The sequence below is a fragment of the Thunnus thynnus genome, chromosome 13 (genome assembly GCF_963924715.1).
Source record: "Thunnus thynnus chromosome 13, fThuThy2.1, whole genome shotgun sequence".
Classification (NCBI taxonomy): domain Eukaryota; kingdom Metazoa; phylum Chordata; class Actinopteri; order Scombriformes; family Scombridae; genus Thunnus; species Thunnus thynnus.
This window is the reverse complement of record NC_089529.1, coordinates 3,723,797-3,744,378: the sequence shown is the minus strand read 5'-3', so window position 1 is coordinate 3,744,378 and position 20,582 is coordinate 3,723,797. Positions and strand designations below refer to the sequence as shown.

At 40.1% G+C, this 20,582-nt stretch overlaps 1 protein-coding gene across 8 annotated transcripts in view; it reads right to left on the bottom strand.

Annotated features, from left to right (window-relative positions):
• Nucleotides 1-20,582, bottom strand: part of arhgap32b (Rho GTPase activating protein 32b) — a 109,047-nt gene that overhangs the window by 20,285 nt on the left and 68,180 nt on the right. For 4 of the 8 annotated variants that reach the window (XM_067607311.1, XM_067607312.1, XM_067607313.1 and 1 more), the window contains 7 exons: nucleotides 16,775-16,912; nucleotides 15,553-15,645; nucleotides 14,554-14,676; nucleotides 14,072-14,149; nucleotides 11,386-11,467; nucleotides 9,610-9,660; nucleotides 9,135-9,209 (listed from right to left, as the gene is read on the bottom strand). In XM_067607311.1, the coding sequence (XP_067463412.1) occupies nucleotides 9,135-9,209; nucleotides 9,610-9,660; nucleotides 11,386-11,467; nucleotides 14,072-14,149; nucleotides 14,554-14,676; nucleotides 15,553-15,645; nucleotides 16,775-16,912 (640 nt within the window). Of the gene's footprint in view, nucleotides 1-1,813; nucleotides 1,944-3,689; nucleotides 3,936-9,134; nucleotides 9,210-9,609; nucleotides 9,661-11,385; nucleotides 11,468-14,071; nucleotides 14,150-14,553; nucleotides 14,677-15,552; nucleotides 15,646-16,774; nucleotides 16,913-20,582 lie in introns of those variants that run through there. The other 4 variants (XM_067607314.1, XM_067607315.1, XM_067607317.1 and 1 more) reach the window with 4 other exon arrangements.

Genomic DNA, 20,582 nt, shown 5'->3' with positions numbered 1-20,582 from the left:
TTTTCTTTGTCTTATGTGATATTTAACTGAATTTCTTAAGGTTCTGAACTGTTGGTAGGCCAAAACAAGCAATTTGAGATGTCACCATAGGCTTCAGGAAACTGTGTAAGACATTTGTCACTATTTTCTCACATTTTATAGACCAAACAATCACTGGAGAAAATAAATCAGCAGATCAATTGGTAATAAAAAATAATCAGTAGTTGCAGCCCTAGTTCACAACGCCCACTAGTGTCTCTAATCCTTCCTAAGTCCTTCTTACAATGAACTCCCTCTTCCTTGTAAATAATGTCTGGGTGAAATTCTGAATCCCAAGTCTCCACTGTGTGCCATTTTTATGAAGCAGCTCAATCAATTCGGAATCAACAGCCGGCCTCTGAGCCAGCATCCACAAACAAGACCCATCGTTCCATTTCAGAGAGAAGCGGAGCTACAATTCACCCCTCGGGGAGAAATTCTTTCTGTGCTGCTGTACCCGCACACAAAACCGCTGAGGCAGCTTTGTTTACTCACTGTTGAGGCATCAAAAAGGTCCTTCAGTATCATGTGGGGTGGGGGGGGTGGGGGGGCTGACTGTGCAACTGTGTTGGCTTATACTGACACGTTGCTTTTATTTAGGAAGCCAGACTGACTGTAAGACGTGATGAAGAGGAGTGCAATGGCAAGCGTGACTCTCCAGAGGACGGACAGAGACTCCCATCTGCTTACTGTCAGGGCAGATGACAGCCTAAGGGCCAGCAAGCATGCTCAGCATTGAAACTGCCTCTGACATGCTCACTGCTGAAATCCATCAGGGTAAAAGGCATTTCATTTAAGAATAGTAAGACTGATAGTACCTTAAAAATTGCTTTCTGACACATTAATTACATGATTTATAGCTAAGGGGTTTCTTTAGAGGGTACTCCGGTGATTTAGTATTGTACTTCCACAAAGTTGGAAGTCTTACAAAAGACACATTTAAACAGAAAATGGTTTACATCGAAGCAGAGAACTAGATATCATGACTTTTAGTCCCTAGTATGGGTCAACCTCCAAACACTACATTTCCCATAATGCAAGTGAATAGCGTCTTTCATTGGTCCCTTCCTGCCTCGCAATCAAATACCACATCACCAGTTTGTAAAATAAGTTTTCTGCTATGAAATTAATAGGGCTGCAACTAACAATTATTTTGATTAGTTGTTTGAGGTAACATCTTCAAATGTCATATTTTGTCCATAACAGTCCACAACCCAAAGATATTCAGTTTACTGTCAGAGAAGACTAAAGAAACCAGGGAAATATTCACATTTGAGAAGCTGGAATCAGAGAATTCGGACATTTTGTTCTTAAAAAATGACTCAGAATGATTAATCAATTATCAAAATGGTTGGCGATTAATTTTATAGTTGGCGACTAATCAAATAATCAACTACTCATTGCAGCTCTAAAATTTTTGATCACCAAGCCCAAATTGAGATAATCCTAATGACATCATTATGACATCACCAGGGTTAGAGCTGCAACACTTTGTACAACTGTTTTCAAAGGCTAACCCTAACCAGTAAAATGAGCTTCACCAGTAAAATTGGTTGAGTTCTCCTTTATCAGCTGAGATTAAATGGTTTGTGTTAAATATTTCTGGACGTTTGCAAAATCATCAAATCTGATGGCAAATTTTTGACATGTGACACTCTGGGAGGGGATAGGGGCCCCAGATGCTCACAGTTAGGGAAATGAGAGCCATCAGCTCATGCCTGGCATTTGCATACATAGCAGATAAAATCCAAAGCTAAACACAGTGAAGGGTGGTTATTGCCTGACAAATACTGACAGGTTTCAGTTGCAGGCTGTGTGACTGGTGAGGCTTTTCCCCAAGGAGGGCTGGGATATGACGAGCTGGGGGTGAGGAGAAAAGAGGCCGAGCATTACAGCAGGAACAATTACAGACGTAATGGCAAACATCATGCTCTCTTTCCCCCGCTCCGACCCAAAACCCACCGCCTCATTCCTTTCAATTAGCGAGGAGCTTTTCAAAGGACACAGATTGGAGGAAAATTCCAACTTCATAGCAACACAACGCTGCCATTGCTTCCTAAAGTAGAGCAGTGACACCATAGAGCCAATCAGCGGACTCCGGCCTGAGATATTTGATACAACTACTGTGCGTGTCAGTTTCCCCTGAATACACAAGCACCAGTAGGCGTGACTGCAGCTCCTTGGGGCTTCACAATGCTCTCATCACAGCTCAGCTCAGCCTTTTCACTTCAGCCAGCACCCCCTCCAGACTCCAGCCACGCACGCCCACGTAGGCTGCGGAGCGGGAAATTCAAACAAAAAAATCATAATGAGAACGGTTTAGACATAATTATATCCTCTATGTCAGAAATCTACATGCTGTGAGATCAAGGGTTGAGGCTGGAATGTAATTTGTGTATGCACCAGAAGATTTTCTAAACTAGTTAAAAGCCTTTCTACAGCATTGGGACTTTCAAAAGTCTTGTTTTTCAGCTATATGTTCCAAGTTTTATACAGAATCTCCACCAATCTTCATATAAATGCAGAAATATAGTCAGATATAGAGACTGTCATAGAGTTTGACAGTCATATTAGTGATGTTTGTAAGTCTGAGAATGTTCAAGTTTCCATATTTGCTGTCGGCCAATTTATCAATACTTTTTTCAATGTATTACTTTTGCCACAACTTTGTATGACAAACAGCCATTTAACACTATCATATGTATCACTTCCTGATTGCTGTCATTGAAAAAAGGACATTTGTCCATAAAGAGGTGACTACCACTAGAGATAACATTTGCATTACAAACTAAAAAAAACAGAGCACATCACTGGGAGACACTGTGTTTACACCCATGAACACATCCCACCCAAATCCTGTTGGTGTTTCTGGATGGCCGTTTAGTCTGTGTAAACAACAGAGCAGTGTCTGCCTATTAAAAGCCAGTCATGAGTGACAGTGACCTCTGTTTGGACATAAGAGCCTAAGTGTGCAATGATAGCGGGAGCAAAAGGCCTTATTGTTCCATCTTTCAATGCACCACTGAACACAACTTTTTGGGAGGGTTGAGAGGACAGAGGGGCGATGCCAGCTGAGCCCTGTGTGGTCTCACCCAATAATTATGCCACATGGTGTAACAGTATAGCACAGCAGAGATATCAGACTTATTTTTCATTGTTAGGCTACTGAAAGAAAAAAAAAAAATCAGCATCATTACCATAAACAGTTTCAATCCACTGGACAGCAAATAGGTGCGACTTCTCTAAAGTCATTTAATAATAAATTATAAAATACATTGGGCAAATATGAAAAGTTAACATTTCAGTAATGGAAAATTATATATTCATTATTCCAAAACTTCAGCATGTCAAAACTTTCCTAAGATTTCGTTTTGTATCTTTGTTTAATAGCTTATGATATTGACATTAGTGGGAAATATTATTCACATTTCACAATATTAAGTTACGTGTAAGAAGAGAGAAGCTGGAAAATGAGGAGTCATGAGGGGAAGGAGCGATATTTTCCATATTTCCTTAAGACCTCCATCATTCAAAGTGCAGTCCATTCACATTGTTTACTCCCCATAAACGCGATACATGTAACACTGCGCTAATAGCCGGTGTACAGTTTTACTGTTTTGACTGAAGTGGACTGAATTTAAACTCCAAACAATTCAAATGAATTCTCTTACCTTCGCTCCATAACGAGGCTTTATGACAGGATTTCAAAAAAAGTCCGAAGTACAACTTTCCACTTTTCTTTCGTTAACCGTGAAACCGTTAAAATAGCGACGAAACCTAATCTGAAAGTAAGTTGGAGCGGCTAAAGTATTTAACCGAAGAGAGAAAGACAGTAAAAGTTTAAAGTTTAGACACAACGGGCAGAGGAGCGCCGCAGACCTTCCTCTTTGCTCTGTCAGCTACTATCTATACACACACACACACACACACACACACACACACACACACACACACACACACACACACACACACACACACACACACACACACACACACACACACACACACACACAGCTCCGCTTTAACGTATTGGTTTACAACCCGACTCGCGCTGCTTTCAAGTGCTCCCGGAAATAATGGAATTACCGCTTGTTATTCCTTATCTAACAAGGTTGTAAACGCTATTGCAACTGAAGTCAATATGACGAAGTGGTGCGGCCCTAAACAACAACACGAGGTTAACAGATTAAAACTAAAGTACTTAATGCCATGTCTGCACCTAGACAGACCATGTGGAGTTCCTTAAGCCCCCATATACAAGGTCAATTAGATAAATTCTGTACAGCCTTTCTGCATTTCAGTGCTTCTATCCAGAAATGAGAAAATGGGGTCATGTAACAAAACAGATGAAAGATGAAACAGCTTGGAGCTACTCTTGTGTTGCAGTTTTACAAGAGGATACGATGTGCATTAAGAATGTGTTCTCTAGTGGCTTTCAGTTGAGTTCATGTTCTCTTCCCTGAAATACCTGCCTCACAGTCATGTCGACGTTGCTGGCTTACTCATGTGCTTCATTCCAATATTTCTGACAGCATTTGAAGGTAGCACGGGAAGCAGCCAGGAGGCAAGCTGGTGGTTTAACTAAGTGGAAACTGCTTTCAAACTGCACACACACATGGTCCTAACAAGCAACCCCACTGCTCACTGTCAGAATCCTCCAACATTATATTACATTAATAATTGCTTAATTTGTAATTACATACTTATGTGAACAGATTGTGTAATGTTATGCCTACTATACAAGGTTTAAATAAATTATTAAAAACCCAAGAGACTGGATTAGGCTGAGTTGAGAAGCTATGTTGAGACGGTTACAATGAGAGTAGAAGTAGTTCATTCTTATTTACTTCCCCTTTGACCTACTGTCTCATTGGCTGCTGTCAGGTTCACAGTTTCAATGTCCTCTGAACTGACCAAATCAAACACATCTGAAAAACTCTTGTCAGGCTCCAACTGGTCTCGTGACAGCAGGGAAGACGGACTCTCACACTCAAATTTTTCTCTACTGACCGACCGACCCCAAGCTGACACTCGCTGACTGACAGAATGATTCAGTCCAGCTTAAACGTCATACAAGTTGGCCTTACCTTGACTTGAAATCAGCTCTCCCCTCTGAGGGGCCATGTGGCCCCCTGGAGGCATTATCTTATTAATTCTTTAACTAGCTTAGTCCCTAAGAAGACATGTTGAGTCAAAATAAAGTCAAACTAATTTGTTGTTGGTCCAGAATCACAAGACTGCAGTCAGACTCTTCCTCTTCATGTGATTTCAGCTGTGTTTAACAAGTTACACATAGACAAACATTAGTTTGAGCTGATCCTAAATTTCCCTCCATGCCTTTTTGCCTCCTTCCAAAGATAATTCTGTATTTATGTGGGTTCTGAAATGTTCTATCTTTGGTGGTGGACTGTATCTAAGTACATTTACTCAAGTGCTGTACTTAAGTACAATGTGAAGGTACTTACACTGAGTATGTCCATTTTATGCTACTTTATACTTCTGTATTGTATTCTTTAATTCTGCTACACTTATTTGGCAGTTATAATTATTATTCAGATTAAGATTTTACATAAAAAAGAGCTTATAAAAACAATGCATTGGCAGGTTTTTTGGCTTGTGACCTGTTTTAAAGCAGTATGGTTGGGGCCCCATATCACATTTAGCAGTTCAACCAAAGTTTTCCCCTTTAAACTTCTCAGATGTTTTCACTTAAATAACAGTCTGAGGCCCAAAGAGGTATAATTACCCAATATTTCAGAAAAAAAGCAAAGATTGAGTCCAAAGTCCCCCCGCACCCCACCCAAAAAAAAACTTTTTCTCCCTTTATTTCCTAACCAATTATTCATCTCATGACCCCCCAGATTTATTTTGTAAACCTTTGAGGGGGCCAGACCAGGTTGGGAACCACTGGACTAAACCACCTAACTGTACATAAAATAGCTCAAAGTAGCTCCAGTGAAATTATACTTACATGTTCATTGCATTAGTGTTTACAGTCTGATCCATGTGTTTTGGATGTTGAATATCAGCATTTACTCAGAATATATATATAGTTACAAGGGCCATTTTTCTTCAGGACCAGTACCTTTCAATACTTTCAGTACATTTTACCACTAATACTACTTTTAATTAAATAGGATTTTTGTTTTATTTGTACTTTTACTCTAAAGTACTCGGCCGAGTTTCTGACCTCTAGTAGCACTGGGTAACGTGATGCACAGTCCTGCCAATAGTTGAACATTTTTTTCAATGATCTACAGGAGGCTGGAATGTGCCAGCAATGGGGGCACTGCAAACCAGTAAACATGGATGTAAGCAATGCAGGTTTTTAAATACTTAGACTAAGTTAGACTTCAAGGATACACCCAATAAGTTATGGTGACTAACAGACAACGTACACAGAACTTGTTGTTGTTTACAAGAAAACCCTACAGAGAACCTTTAAGTATTGGATCTGAATACATATTCCACCACTGTTCATCTTCCTTCTATATGTAATGTTGTGCTCTTTGAAATGAAATGTTTCATCTAATATCACCTAGCACTAACTCTAGGCATGTCAGAAAATAACAGAGAAAGTCAAACTAAGTTCAACTCGGACAAGTCAGCACTGATCATACTGTATGTGGGGAAATGATAACCTCTGAAACTACAATGAAACCTGTTGACTTTTTCACCCTGAACTGACTGTGAGGAAGAGCTCTAATAGGAGGCTGAATAAACAACATACTATCAGTTTGAGTTTTCTCTCCTCTAATTCATTTGTCCAATTTATAAACAGCATTAAATGTTTGCAGTTATGTTCTGGAGGCATTGTAGATCACATAATGCACTGTGGAAATAAATGTCCCCATGGATTGTCACTCACATGGTAGAGGCAGTAAAGCAGCAGGTGGAGTTGACCTTTGGGACAAATGTCCACAAAGTACCAGTCACATATACAGGAAGTAGAGCTCCTGCCCTGATGCCATATACCATGTTACAGTATGAGAGCCTTGTGTTAGACTTAATTATCATACAGCTGCTATTTTGTATGGATTTGCATAATCTATCTCACTCCTGGGATGTGGGAAGAATGAGGAAGTGTGTTTTACAGCTGAATGCCAACTTCAATGCACAGAAGCAGAACGCTATGCATTCTAAAACATAAACATGGCTGTAAAATTTGAATTCCTACCTGCTGCTTAAATGCCTGTAAGCTTTGAAGCTTTGCGACAATACAGTTGGATGTGAGCATTTGTTTTAGTAATGAAGCAATGCATCACAATAATGATGCAATATAGCTCTTCGTGATGCAATTACAGATGTTCATTAGCAAACGTTTGGCGGTGGGTCCACTGCGGGAAGAAAAGGTGTAAAAAATGATTGTGCCTTTACACACTCACTCAGTTTACAACATGGCCTGAGAGCAGCCTCCCCCAAACAAAGTACGCTCTACAACAACAGTCTCTTGTTGAAGCTTTGGAGCAACACATTACACAAGGGAGCTTGCGTGATTTCACAGCCCAGAGCTGGAGCACCAGGAAATGATCTGAGATCCTCGGGAACAGGAGGACAAATCTTACTCTGTCTCACACATTCTCTCCCCATTTCCCTTCCTCTCTCCCTCACATAAGCAGCTGTCCTGGCTCATATATGCTCACAGCTGCCCAAATCACTGGTCCCCAGACATGACGAAGGCCTGCACTAAGGAGGGGAGAGAGGGGGCTCCACATCTGGGTCAGTAACTGGTAGGTCTATTGGGCTGTCTGGGGAGGAAAAGAAGACTGACTGTCATTATTAATCCAAAGCTCCCAACTCTTTATTTTCATATTGATGTCAATAAAAGAGTCTGCTTTAACTGTGAAGAGACTAGACTCTGTTAACAGCTTCCACTGCAACACAACAGATGAACACATGGGCCAGAGGACTAACTCCTGTCCTCTTTGGCTTTCTTTTTAACTAGAGCAGTGCAGCATGTTAACAATTTCCATCGTTTTACTGGGAAACAGCAAAGGTTAGTGGTGAGCAGAGTGGATCTAGGCAGAGCGAACGTATTTTTCCGATGCTGTGTGGCTCCCTGCAGGAATGTGCTCTTTCAGTCGCCATGGAGAGGGAGACAGAGATTCTTACTGTTGCAGAACAAAGCTTAACGCTCAATGGATGGGTTTACAGGCCCCCTCATTGTAAAAGGATTAAATAAATCAAGGCCGGTCGAGACCTAGCACCACGGCACCCCTGCCGTGGCCTTTCAGCTTCAACCAAACAGACACACACAAACACAGCTGGCCCTCATCCAGGCATAGGGTACATTCAGCAGCTTTGAGAAATGCTGTAGTAACCTGGCTCACCCCTGAAGACATTTGCATGCACCTTGAGGGGCCAAAACAGAAAAAGAACAGGGGGCTGCAGGGATAAGATTGTTCTCTTTTGAGAGCACTCTTTGAAAAGCGGGGTTGGTGTTACATCTAATAAGAAAAACTCTTTTAAATACAGTGTTCTTTTACAGGTGAATCTCATTCAAAATGAACTCAGGAACATTTATTCTGACAAACCTGAAACATATGCAAACATATGAAAATACAACATTATGATAACAACAACAATTAGGTTTGTCACCTAAACAATGTAGTTTATGTGACAAACCTAAAGGGAAATATTAGCATATACTTGAACCACACAGACCTTTTCTTATAGCATGTTTATAGCAATTTAAGTGACAGAAAATTCAAACACACACACACACACACACACACACACACACACACACACACACAGGAAAATGAACCCTTTCCACATTACTGTGTTAACATACACTACTATTACTGCACAACCAGATGTGACTAAGAGCTTATTGATCCACTAAGTGTAGAGATAATGGGGATAAGTGTGTTTAAGGTCACAAACAGGACAGTTTATTAGGTTGGGAAAGGTCCTCCTCTTGTTGTGCAATACCAGAAAGTACACAAGATTCCCCTGGGTGAAGACTGAAGATACAACTCAAGCTATTATCCCAATTTTAAGCTACTGACATGTATACATACTAGTCTTATCAGAGTCACACAGTGCAAACACATCACTGGGGGGTGTGGAGTTAGTTTTTGGATAGGGCAGCACACTGAAGGGTTTTTGTCTACCTGAACTTAGGCTGTAGTGGTTTAGCGGGTCGGCCACCCATGCATTGTCCTGTATTACACTCTCCATCTCCAAGTCTGCATGCAGCCCGATGGACAGATGGACCAACAGACAGATGGATGGATGGATGATGGAGACATGAGAGAAGCAGCAGAGGGAGAGAAGCACTTCACGTTAGAGAACAGAGCAACTGTGTACTTTGGGACTTTTAGGTCAGAAGCTTTGCACAGAAATGATACTTTGATGTTAAAGCAATAGTGAGACAGTATAGAAAAAATGTCTGGTAACGAATACTCAAAGAAATGTTGCATACATCAGTAAAACAAGTCTTCTTAACCAGAGAAGTAAAATTTAACTTTAACTACAATCATCCCGGTCTTAAAATGTGCAAACATGTGTGTGAGTGAGTGAGTGAGTGAGTGAGTGAGGGAGGGGTGAGTGGGCGGGGGTGGATGAAGTGTGTATACCAACACGCACAGGGGGGGAAGAGACTCCAAGAAGCAGGCTGCAGGCCAGAGCAGGGGGAGGCTGAGGCAGAGGAGTCACAGTCAAATGCAACAAATCAAGACACATGCTAATACTACTGAACATCCCTGTGCAGTGAGACAACAACAGCATTAAAGATGCATTGAGGCAGTGGAGAACAAGCAATGCAGTTTGGACACAGGAACACTTAAGTTATTTGCTGTGCCACTGATCATTTAGGCCAAGTTAATATTACTGACAACAGGGCATCTGCTGCTTTTAGAGAACCCAATGTTAGATTTTAGTTATTACTATGTATGAGCCAGGATTGATTTCAAAGCTAAATCATATACATATATCTGATTGAACTTAGCTGAAGAACATCACTAATCAATAACAATTCTATGCAAAAATGGGCAATTCCAGAGAATTTTCTGTATATGGGATATTTAAAGTATATACTTGACCTGTGGATACTCTGTAATGAAACAAATGTGTGGTTAACAAATAAGGACACATGCAAAAAAACAAACAAACAAAAACAAGCATTGAAACATTGCTCCAAAGCAGGGGAGTGTGCAGGCAGATTAAGTCAAGCCTTGGACTGTAGAGTGTGTTGTGCGTGCACTGCAACAGTTAACTCAACACTGCAAGATGCATTTCTAATCAGTCACACAGTCTGAAAGGCTCAAAAACTTGGGTTCCAAACTAGACTGGCACATCAGATAACACAGGCATCCAAAAGGCACCCGAAACCCCTGTGACTATAATGATATCCCATTGCCTGTAATTGTTGATCTTGTGGGGTTGGTGTGTTTTTTTTTCGCTGTGTCATTACTTAATGCAGACCCCCTTAGTCCCGGAGGCTTTTTGATGGTTAGGATCCGGCTGTGCTCGCCCACCCCAAAGCCAGCCGGATGGCTGTGACATTGAGTCATATTGGATGAATCAGTCTTTGGATATGGAAGATGTGACGTGGATTCGCACAACACACTGAGGTTTGATCAAAAGGGCTCGGTCAAAACAACATGACGCGAGCTGCTATTTTCGTTGGCAGCTGCGGTGTGTAATTCAGTGTGTGATGAGGTGAGGGTGAAGTTCAAGTTCAGCTCAGTATCGCAGCTGCCAAATGTTGTTAAATGTTGCTAAGAGGGTTTATACTTATACATTTGTGTTCGACGCTGTCAGGAGCGTGCTAAAGAGCTTATCTGTTTGCTCTGGACAGCAATAGATTAGCACAGTTATTTGCATAGTGCTGAGTCAATATAACATGATTAGCTTGCTATTTAAGGGGATGTTGTGTCAGAATTATGGGTTTCCTTTCACTCTAACGTACTCATAAATTGAATAATACTGATGATTATGTGTTATAATTCACTTCTATTAAAACAGACGGGACCTCTACAGGGCACTGTATAATAATTTCATTTTCAGATTAGGCTTATTACCAAATGTTTCAAATGAGTTGAGGGTTTGGATTTAAGAAAAAGCATTTCACTCATTCAAAATGATCAAACAGGGTGTAAGTATGTTAGACCAAAATCGATACAAAATCACTTCCTTGATGCAACAAGTCTGTCAGACCAGCAATATCATTTGTGAGCAAGGTGTGACACACACCCACACACACCTCAAGTCTCTTCCTCTATCACAGACCTAACCACTTCCTGAAAATTCAGCCATATCAGTGAGACATTAACTTCCATCAGTGATAACTTCCTTCTAACACATTTCCTCTGAATGGTTTAAGAGGAGGGGGGGGGGGGGGGGGGGGGGAAGGAGGAGTACCTGGTTTTGGCACCGAGTTGGTCATGGACTGCGGCACTTTATCATTTATGAGCTCCACACACTCGCTGGGAAAGAAGCCAACCTGCATAGAGCATAGGAGTGATAGAGGGAGGTGGGAGGAAGAACAATCAGATTTAGATAATAAAATGAAGACTGAGAAAGAGGCAACATAGAATCTATACTGAGGTGTGGATGTCACATCAGTCATGTGATTTTGGTGTCAGAAGACCGGTCACGAAGCAAACCATTTTGTGGTTTGGACGTCGACTGATCAATGACCACAGCACTGGCATGTAGAGTGTGCATGTTTAGTTCCTTCTCTAAAATGAGTTTAAAACAGGCTGTGGGGCAGGTCCTGCTAAGCTGTGACACTTAGACTATGGAAGAGTTTGCCTGGACATGTCAGATTTCCTGATATTTTTAAGAATAATCTTAAAACATATTTTTGTTTCCTTGCTTTCATTTCTTTCTTAATTCTGTCCCTTTGATTAGGATTCCCCTTTTTCATTTTCACTGTACATTACACATACAGGTCAATAAGCAGCTTCTTGTGAATAACACGTTGCTGCAGCTGTGTTCTTCTTTTAAAGACTTTAACTTTAGGTCTAAATTGTAGAGTGTAAGAGTGCCAGATGTAGCTCAGTGGCAAGCAGCACAAACATACACCACCTCTGACTGACTGACTGACTGACTACCCCCTAATGGAGACTGGTGGTACTGCAGGTGTGTGTGTCACTGCACTCTTTGCATTTGCTGCTCATCAGTTCATTCTCCAACACCTGCCCTGTGTGAGCTGCAGTCTGCCTTTGGTGTGAAGCTATAAAGTGTAGATGTGATATATATATAACAGTCAGGTTTCCAGCCTGCATGCAATCAATGGGCTCTGTAGAAGTTCTGTAATCCAGAGGAGGCCAGCGGAGTCCAGCTACTGATCTGAAATATAAGTGGACTGATTGGTATCTGCCTGCTGGCTGCCATCCTGCCAGTGAGCCTGAATGTCAGGACTTCTTCTTGAAGGCAGCCAAAACACACAAGAGAGGAGAGAGAGCAGTGTGGAAAGATTCTGATTATAACTAAAGGGATCTCTGTAGAGGTTGTATGAAAATGGTATGTTGTTACAATGGTAGGAAATATTAATAATAATGACCACTTTATTTATACAGGACATAGTTTAGAATGTGCTTCACATTGATATTATTTGCCCACAATGTAGACACTCATGCTTTTACATAGCTGCTTTGCAGTATCAGATTTACTAAGTGAATCTACATGTATTAAGCCCCTGGTTTACTAAGACAGCAGCTCATTATGCAGTCAGCTCCTGGACTGAACCTGGTTCTGACCTCCAGATAAATTCAGTAAATGAAGGAGAGCTCAGCAGGTGCAGTTCAGTAGTGGGATTTGTCTGGGATAACAGACCTTTGAGGAGAGATTATAATGTAGTGATCCTGAATTCAAAACATTTACTTCAGCTGCAGTTCAAATCCACCTGAGAATGTTACTGCAACACAAAATATCACTCATATAAATAGGACATTATAAGCTATATATCTCATTATTAAAGCAGTAGGAGGCATGAAACATAAAGGAGATGGAGTGACATAATATTCATGTTGCAGTTGTCCAATTCAAATAGAAACCATAACACACCATCCACTATTTACTTTTACAGTAATCAGACACTGTGTTCATTAATAATTATCGCTCCAGTTCGAATGATAAGTATAGAGGCCTATATTAAATTCACCTTCCGGCTCATATAAATCTCATCTGTGCTACATTTACACCTGCTTTTCAGAGTGAGAGAATTTTCCTGCAGCCGCACATTATGTGACATTAGTAAATACATGATCAATCTTTGTAATCTAACATGTTATTATTGCAATATACTCCTCCTCTTATTTGCACAATCTTCCTTCAAATGCATATGCAAAAAGGAGCACTGTCTGGTGCTCTCTTGCACAAATCTGATATGCAAACTGCGACTCATGCCTGCTGTGTTTGTTTGATACAGTGCATGTGTTTGGGGCAGAATGTGTCACATCTGCGCCAGAAAAGCCTTAGAAAATCTGGCCCACAGTGTTCTGTATGTATTTGTTTGGGTGGAGCCTATACACACAAACATAATCTAGACACACTTCATTTCCTCCATTTCAAATTATTATTTCTTATAATATACTGTACAACAGGCTGTTAAACCCTCTGAAAATATTTATACTAAATCAAATTATGTAGTATTAATGATTTGAATTCATATTTTTACACTTTATTTCAGTCAGAGGTGAACAATAAGCAAATACAATGCTTAGACTACGGGATGCCGGGAGTTGAAACTGTGAGAATTAAGGGGGATTGTGACAAAAGTCCGGAAAAGCACAAGTTTTAGTGTGTTATAGGATTGTCCTGAAGACCATGTAGGAATATGAATCAGTCCAGCATTACAGGGGGAGGCACACACCCTGTAATCTGCTCAAAAGCTTCACATAAAAGAGGATTTGTATCTTGCTTTGTCTTTGAACTAACTCTGCTTTACACAGCAACATTCTGTCCTTGTCCTTGAAATTCCTCAAGTGCAAAACTAATCAAAAGTTTACAGCCAGAGGAAAAGACAGAGAAAGAAAAAACGTGTGTGTGTGTGTGTGTGTGTATATATACACAGGTATGTGTATTTTGTGAGCTGTCCTACCTGAAAGCCATGCTTGCCCCTCCACCATGTGGTGTCTTCTTTAGGGGGCATGTCAATCACTGACACAATGTCGCCAACCTGCAGAGAGCAACAAAGGCAAGATTGTTCTTTTACCTCTTGCCAATAGAAGACATCAGTGAAAATTGAAATCATTACAAAGCGAGACTTTCACTTTCAATTGCAAGACCATAATACACAAAGGAATTTTCGGAGCAGAGTGATTTTGTACTTGTCTAAAAACATACCTTTTTAGCTGCTGAGTTTGCTCACAGTAAACATTTGTATCAGAAAAGATAGCTTTATTGCTACTGCAGTTCTTTTTCTTTATCACTGTCTGTCAAGTTCAGTGTTAGGTAATCTTTATGCAGAAGGCAACAAGAGATGAGGAAATATCTGTAAGGAATTCTAATGAATTCTCTGTATATCTAGAGACAGAGAGAGAGGATGTGCATGTGCGAAGTGTTGATGTTGAGGGTTGTCACCTCAAAGGACAGCTCGTCTGAGGCCTGTGCAATGTAGCGCTTGATGACGTGGGCAGCAGCGATAGCTGGCACATTGATGGACGACTCTTCATGGACCAATAGATGATTCCCCTTATTGTCAACCTGGTGCACAAACAAATACACAGGCCTTTCACACAATACTGCTGGCCACAGATAAATACCTGGTCATCACTGTTCACACAATACCCATCTGTAGCTCCACACACATCACTGAAATACTTCTCAATTATACAACTTTGCATTACTCTTTGTGCTGTGTTCAGTTCATGAAATGGTGTCACTGCAATGTTTACACTTGACATTCATATGTTAAAAGTGTGTCAAAACTGGCAAATATATTTGCAAAATGGAATGCCTATAGGGTTTATTTTCTTTTTTTGTTCACCTTGTGAAAAGTTAATTCAGCAGCTCCTTCTCTACCATCTTATTCAAGTATGTTGCTGAAGAGTGAATTAATAGCTGGGAAGACTATATAGTAATCGTGCAGTCATACAAACCTGTACTAATCTTTTATAACAAAGTAAATCACTGTAAGTCCCCAGTCAGGAGCAGGGCCCTGAGGCCAGGTCAGATAATATGTGTTTCACATTCACACTAGAAGCAAACATGAGGAAAAAGGAATCTTTTATCCTACTTTTGTCTTATTGTTCCTTATCTGTTGATGTAGCTGTGCGGTATGTAAAGAAATTAGAAATTTCACTTTGCTGCATATTTAAATATTACATAAGTTTGCAGTGCTTGACCCCCAACGCTGCAGCAATTCAGGCAGCAACCAATGCAGGGCTATTATATTATGTTGTATTGGACCCTGCAGTTTTCTAACAAGAAAAATAGATTACAATGTTTTTCCTTTTGCACATTTAACACTAATTGTTATACGTCAACCTTTTGGCAAACAAGCCTTAAGATCCAATTACTTAAGAACCTGCTAGACAACTGAAAACTACTCCTTAAAGACAGAGGAGAGCACAGCCTTACCTCCATCCATGTGAGGGCAGGCCCACAGTTGATCTTGTTGTCAGCGATGGCTGAGAGCCGGGAGAGGTAAGCCAACAACATTTGGGAAACTGACTAACATGGAAGAAAACACACAGACAAGTTGAAGTCATTACATTTACTTCAGATACTACCATTTAGCACTATGTTCACCCACTACCAACACACTGAATATGAAACTTAACTATTACAGCAATAATTTGTAATTTCAGCCAAAGCTGCCTTCCATCTATGTTACTAATTACCATTAGCAGTTATGGGCTCCTTTTGTTACGTGTTTGCAGAGTGAAAAATACAACTAATCATGGAACTAAAGAGTTTTACTTGGCAGTAAACCATTTGCAATGACAACTGCAGCTATAACTTCATATTACAAGGCTAATTTACTTTTATAGTTTCTGGTGCCCCACATCTACACACTTGGACTAATGCTAACACTAAAACCTTATTGAGTAGAATGTATAGGAAGTACAAGTTGCAGCTCTTGTGTTTGAGATCTTCTTGTCTAAACTCAAAGTTTCTTCACTGTTCATTATTGTAACCCAATGGTCAGCCTCGGGTTATATATTAAAAGTAGTGGAACATAAAATCCAGGGAAATTTTGTTGGAACCATTAATCCTTTAAATGCTTCTGGTGAAGGCACAATAGTGTTGTGCAGGCAGCTCATTATTCTGAAAGAGTCCACACACACAATAACCCTCAGTGATAAACTGGTTTTGCGAGTTTGGTTTGATACCTCTGCATTCCTTGTAGAGCCTCAATCTGACCTTAAAGGTTTCATCTGGCTCAGAATACATTTCAAAAGAGGGCTAAAGAGGGAATGACTGGCAAAATATCAAAATGTTCATTCCCAAGACAAAAGCCATGTAGATCATATCGGATATCAAAGCACAGTAATCGGAATAGGTTTTATCTAGATAACTTGATACCTTGTTACCTTGTATTTTAAAAGTGTATGGGCAGCAAATACCATCATTCATTTAATTTAGGAGCTTACTAAACACTGGATGGCTCAATGAGAACACAAACAAAGCATAAGCAAAGCTAAGCAAAGCCAGGTTCCCCAATCTTAAAAATAAATACTGATTTTGCATACATAATGTTCCTTTCTCCTGAGGCCAAGATTAAAAAGTTAAACTCTGGACACAAGAAAATGGGATTTCCAGTCTAAAATGTGTGTAGATGTGTGTTTCTAGTGCTTACCTCTGACTGATCAGTCAGGCTGTCTAATCGAGGCAGCTCAGGCAGCTGTGAGAAACGTCGGTCGTAGATGCAGAGGTGCAGGTGCTTGTCCAGGACACGGAAATCCTCATAGCTGCGCTTCACAATCCAGCTTCGACCCTTTAGCACCACAACAAAAAGAGTAAAATGATTAAAAACTGTAACAACACAACACATAAATAGACGCAGAGAACACCTCAGTCAACTAAAGAGCTACATGCGGTAGCCTTTAACACATTACTGTCTTCATGACATTCAACTCCAGCTAGGTTGTTGTTGAAGTGTTACCTCATGTCTCATGTCATGTTGGCAATATTTCATGCTTTCCAAATAATTCCACATACAAAATATCCTTCTGCATGTATGTAGGACACATGATAAAACCTTAAAATTGGTAGTGACAGCACATACAACACTTCAGGACACTCCAGGTGTATCAAACAGTTTATAGACAGTACTAGTTGTGGGGGAGGCAGACATCATTAAGGAGCAGGCCCATTACCCACACTACATTGTGTATACTTAACATTACTGCCAAGTGTTTCTAAAGCACAGATTAACATTTCAGCTTGATGAATACATTTTCCTACCTCCCAGACAGTAACTGTTTTCCCTTCACTTCAGTACAAGATGGTAATAAACTAACTGAATCTGTTTTGAAGATTCTTCTGGGTTGGTGTGTTCAGTTGCTGGTGAGAGCATCTAACACTTGAGTACCTTAGAGCAGGCTGCACAACAGCAATTCTACTGGCTGTTTGGAAGGCAAGAAAAAGTCCTTTATCAATCTAATGATCTGCAGTAGTGTAAAATGTAGCTTTACATCACTACACCAATGGGATTTATAGTAAAAGGGATAAAACATGCAAAAGCCCCAGTCCACTGCCTCAACTCTCTCATCAATGTTGAGTCTGCATAAGCTGAATACTAGTGTGGACCAATGGAGAAAATATTAAGGTTTTTTTTTCTTCCTCCAAGCTTTCAGGTGTGAAGATGAATGTTACAGTATTTTAAGGAGCAGTCATCTACTTAAGGAAGGGTTCAGGAAGTTATTAAATCTGTGTAATACCTTAAAAAATGAAACATTACAATTTTATCTCTCTAACAGAAGCTTCTCTGTTGTAACATCAGACTCAGACTAAGTCTGTTTAATTGTGGTGTTCCCCAAGGGTCCCTTCTTGGCCCACTGTTGTTTTCAATGTATCTTCTTCCCCTCAGTCATGTGAACAAAGCAATGAAGTTCTCTTCAATTGCTATTAGAAGGAAATGTAGTTGTACTGTATGTTCCACTGCAATCCACTGATTGCAGTAACAAGTGTAACCAGTCTTCTTGCCTGCCTTAATGACATTAAATGCTAAGAGGTTTGGTGTTATTTTTGATGCTGCTCCTTGTTTTGAGGACCAAGTGAAGAATATTGTCCAATTATGTTTTACAACTGAAAATCTCTCAAATTAGGTCATTTTATCTCTTGCTGATTTTCATAAAGTTATCAATGTTTTTATTTTTTCCCATCTGAACGTCTACCTACCTAACATATGAATGTAATCCTTCCTTTGTGAATATTTAATGTTTCTTCTGGTTTTACTGTTCCACTTTTCCAATTTTATGATTTAATCTACATTTAACATTATTATATCATCCATGTGTTTTATGATTCCATTTCCTGGTGTCGCTAGCATTTGTTTTTTTCAATTTCCCCCCACATTGTAACTTTATTAGGAAGAGTGCTGTACAAATAACGGTAATTATATTACTGATATAAAAATTGTACATTAATATGTTACTTTCAACTTTCAACATTGCCTTCATGAATTTACCTGCTGTCATATCATTAGCTGCTGTATCCCCTCTACAAAAACCACAGCAGGCTGCTCAGGTTGGCTGGTCTGGTCTAAAACTCAAGGTCAAACACTGACACCAAAATGTGTTACCAGTAGTTAAATTTTGTGGATAAAGTTCCAAAAAAGAGCTGCCAGCCTCTGTGTCAGCATAAAGACAAGTCCACTAAAACCATTATCATCCCAAACTGCTGTGACAATGTTTTTGTCCCCACAGACGCTCTTTTCATACCTCGAATACAATGGCACTGTCTCAAAAAAATAAGAAATGAAAAAGGGAATCAAGTCTCTAGTGGACTTGTATACTTTGATATTGGAAATGTCTTCAAAAACAAATAACAGCAACAGCTTACTCAGCCCTTCCTAGTAAAATGCAGTGATTAAATGCCAACAGTGCAAGTGCAACCAAGAGAATTTTGCCCTCAATCCACCACATTAAATGTAACTTTACTTAAAAAAAAGAGAAAATCTAAGAGAGTTATTCCATGGATTTGTTGTTTCTATTTCATCCAGTAAGACAAGCTCCAAACCTCCAAACCCACTGAGAGAATCTAGTGGTGGAAAAAGTCTTTTGCTTTGATTTGGCCTAGAAACATCCGTCTGTACCGAGGCCAGGGCCTGTGCGACTAGGACTGCAGTGCACTACTCAGCCCACAGATTCTAGTGGTGTTTTAAAGTGCTGGCTGGGACAGACAGCGCTGGGAGGGCTCTGTGGGCTCGGGGAACTCTTTATGCTTTCCTGCCCCACTTTCAGACGGTGATTCTAGTCACTCCCCCCCTTTCTGGGTCTGTGGAACTGAACCAATCTCACTGTGCTGTGCTACTTTCTCTGTTTAAAGCTCTGAGTGCAGAACTCCAGCCAAACTCTTTGCCAGTTTTTTTGTCCTTTTTCAAACAAAACTGGTGTAGATTTAGCAGTTTTCCGATGGCTGTAAGAAGCTGGAATTTCCAAGTACACAGCTGCATACTTGTGTGGCATTGCCAAGGTCGTGCAAATGGAATATGATCTGTAGAGGGAAACGCATGAAACCAGAATCAAAAATGTCATTGGAAGAGGCTGAAGCAAAGCTTCTGAGCAGCTGGTGTGCATGTGTGTTCTACTGCAAAGCTATGCCCATTTTTTGGGTTAATCAAATTTCTTGCAAAACTTTGTATGTGATGTAATCATAAATAATTTGCTTATTACTTTATTATGACATCCCTCCCTAATAAGGGAATTTTGAAGATGACTAAGCCAACTGTTTCTACTTTGAGAAGACATCTGCAGTGAAACCAAACAAGGAATGCACAACTAGCTGTAAGAGGAAGACGGCCGTGAAGAATAATAGTGCCAACTGAAGGGAACACTCTGCACCAACTCTGCCCACAATGATAACAAAATGGCACTTTGCAATGAGTGATTGGATATGTCAATAATGACAAAGAAACATATAAATAGAAAACATAATCAATTCAATCCAAATAATACAGCCAAGGTAACATCTACCTAAAATATGCAGAAACATGTACAGTACTTTGTAAAAGCTCAGGGCTTTAAGATATCCAATTTTTATCCAGCATTCTTCTGAATCGCTCACCCATCCTGGCATTCATCCACAGCTCTTTTCAATTCAGTTCCAAATTCCCACATAACTTGGATTTCTGAAACAATAAGTTAAGTGTTTCAGAAATGTCTGAATTTGAGCCGGTGCTTTGCTCATAGCAGAAGAGAGCACTGGCTATCTGAACAGGTTGTACTGAACCATGATATGTGGGATGGAAATCACTTAAGGCAAGTTAAGAGAAAAGCTAAATGCATGAATATGGATTTTACACACAGCCTGGTGTGTATGTTTTCACATGGAGTGGAGCCTGTGTGGGAGTACATATATAATTGTATATAATAGTATGTTTGCTTGTGGGACTTTAGGTATGTATCTGTATTTCGGTGTGATGGTACTGTTAGATGAGAAGT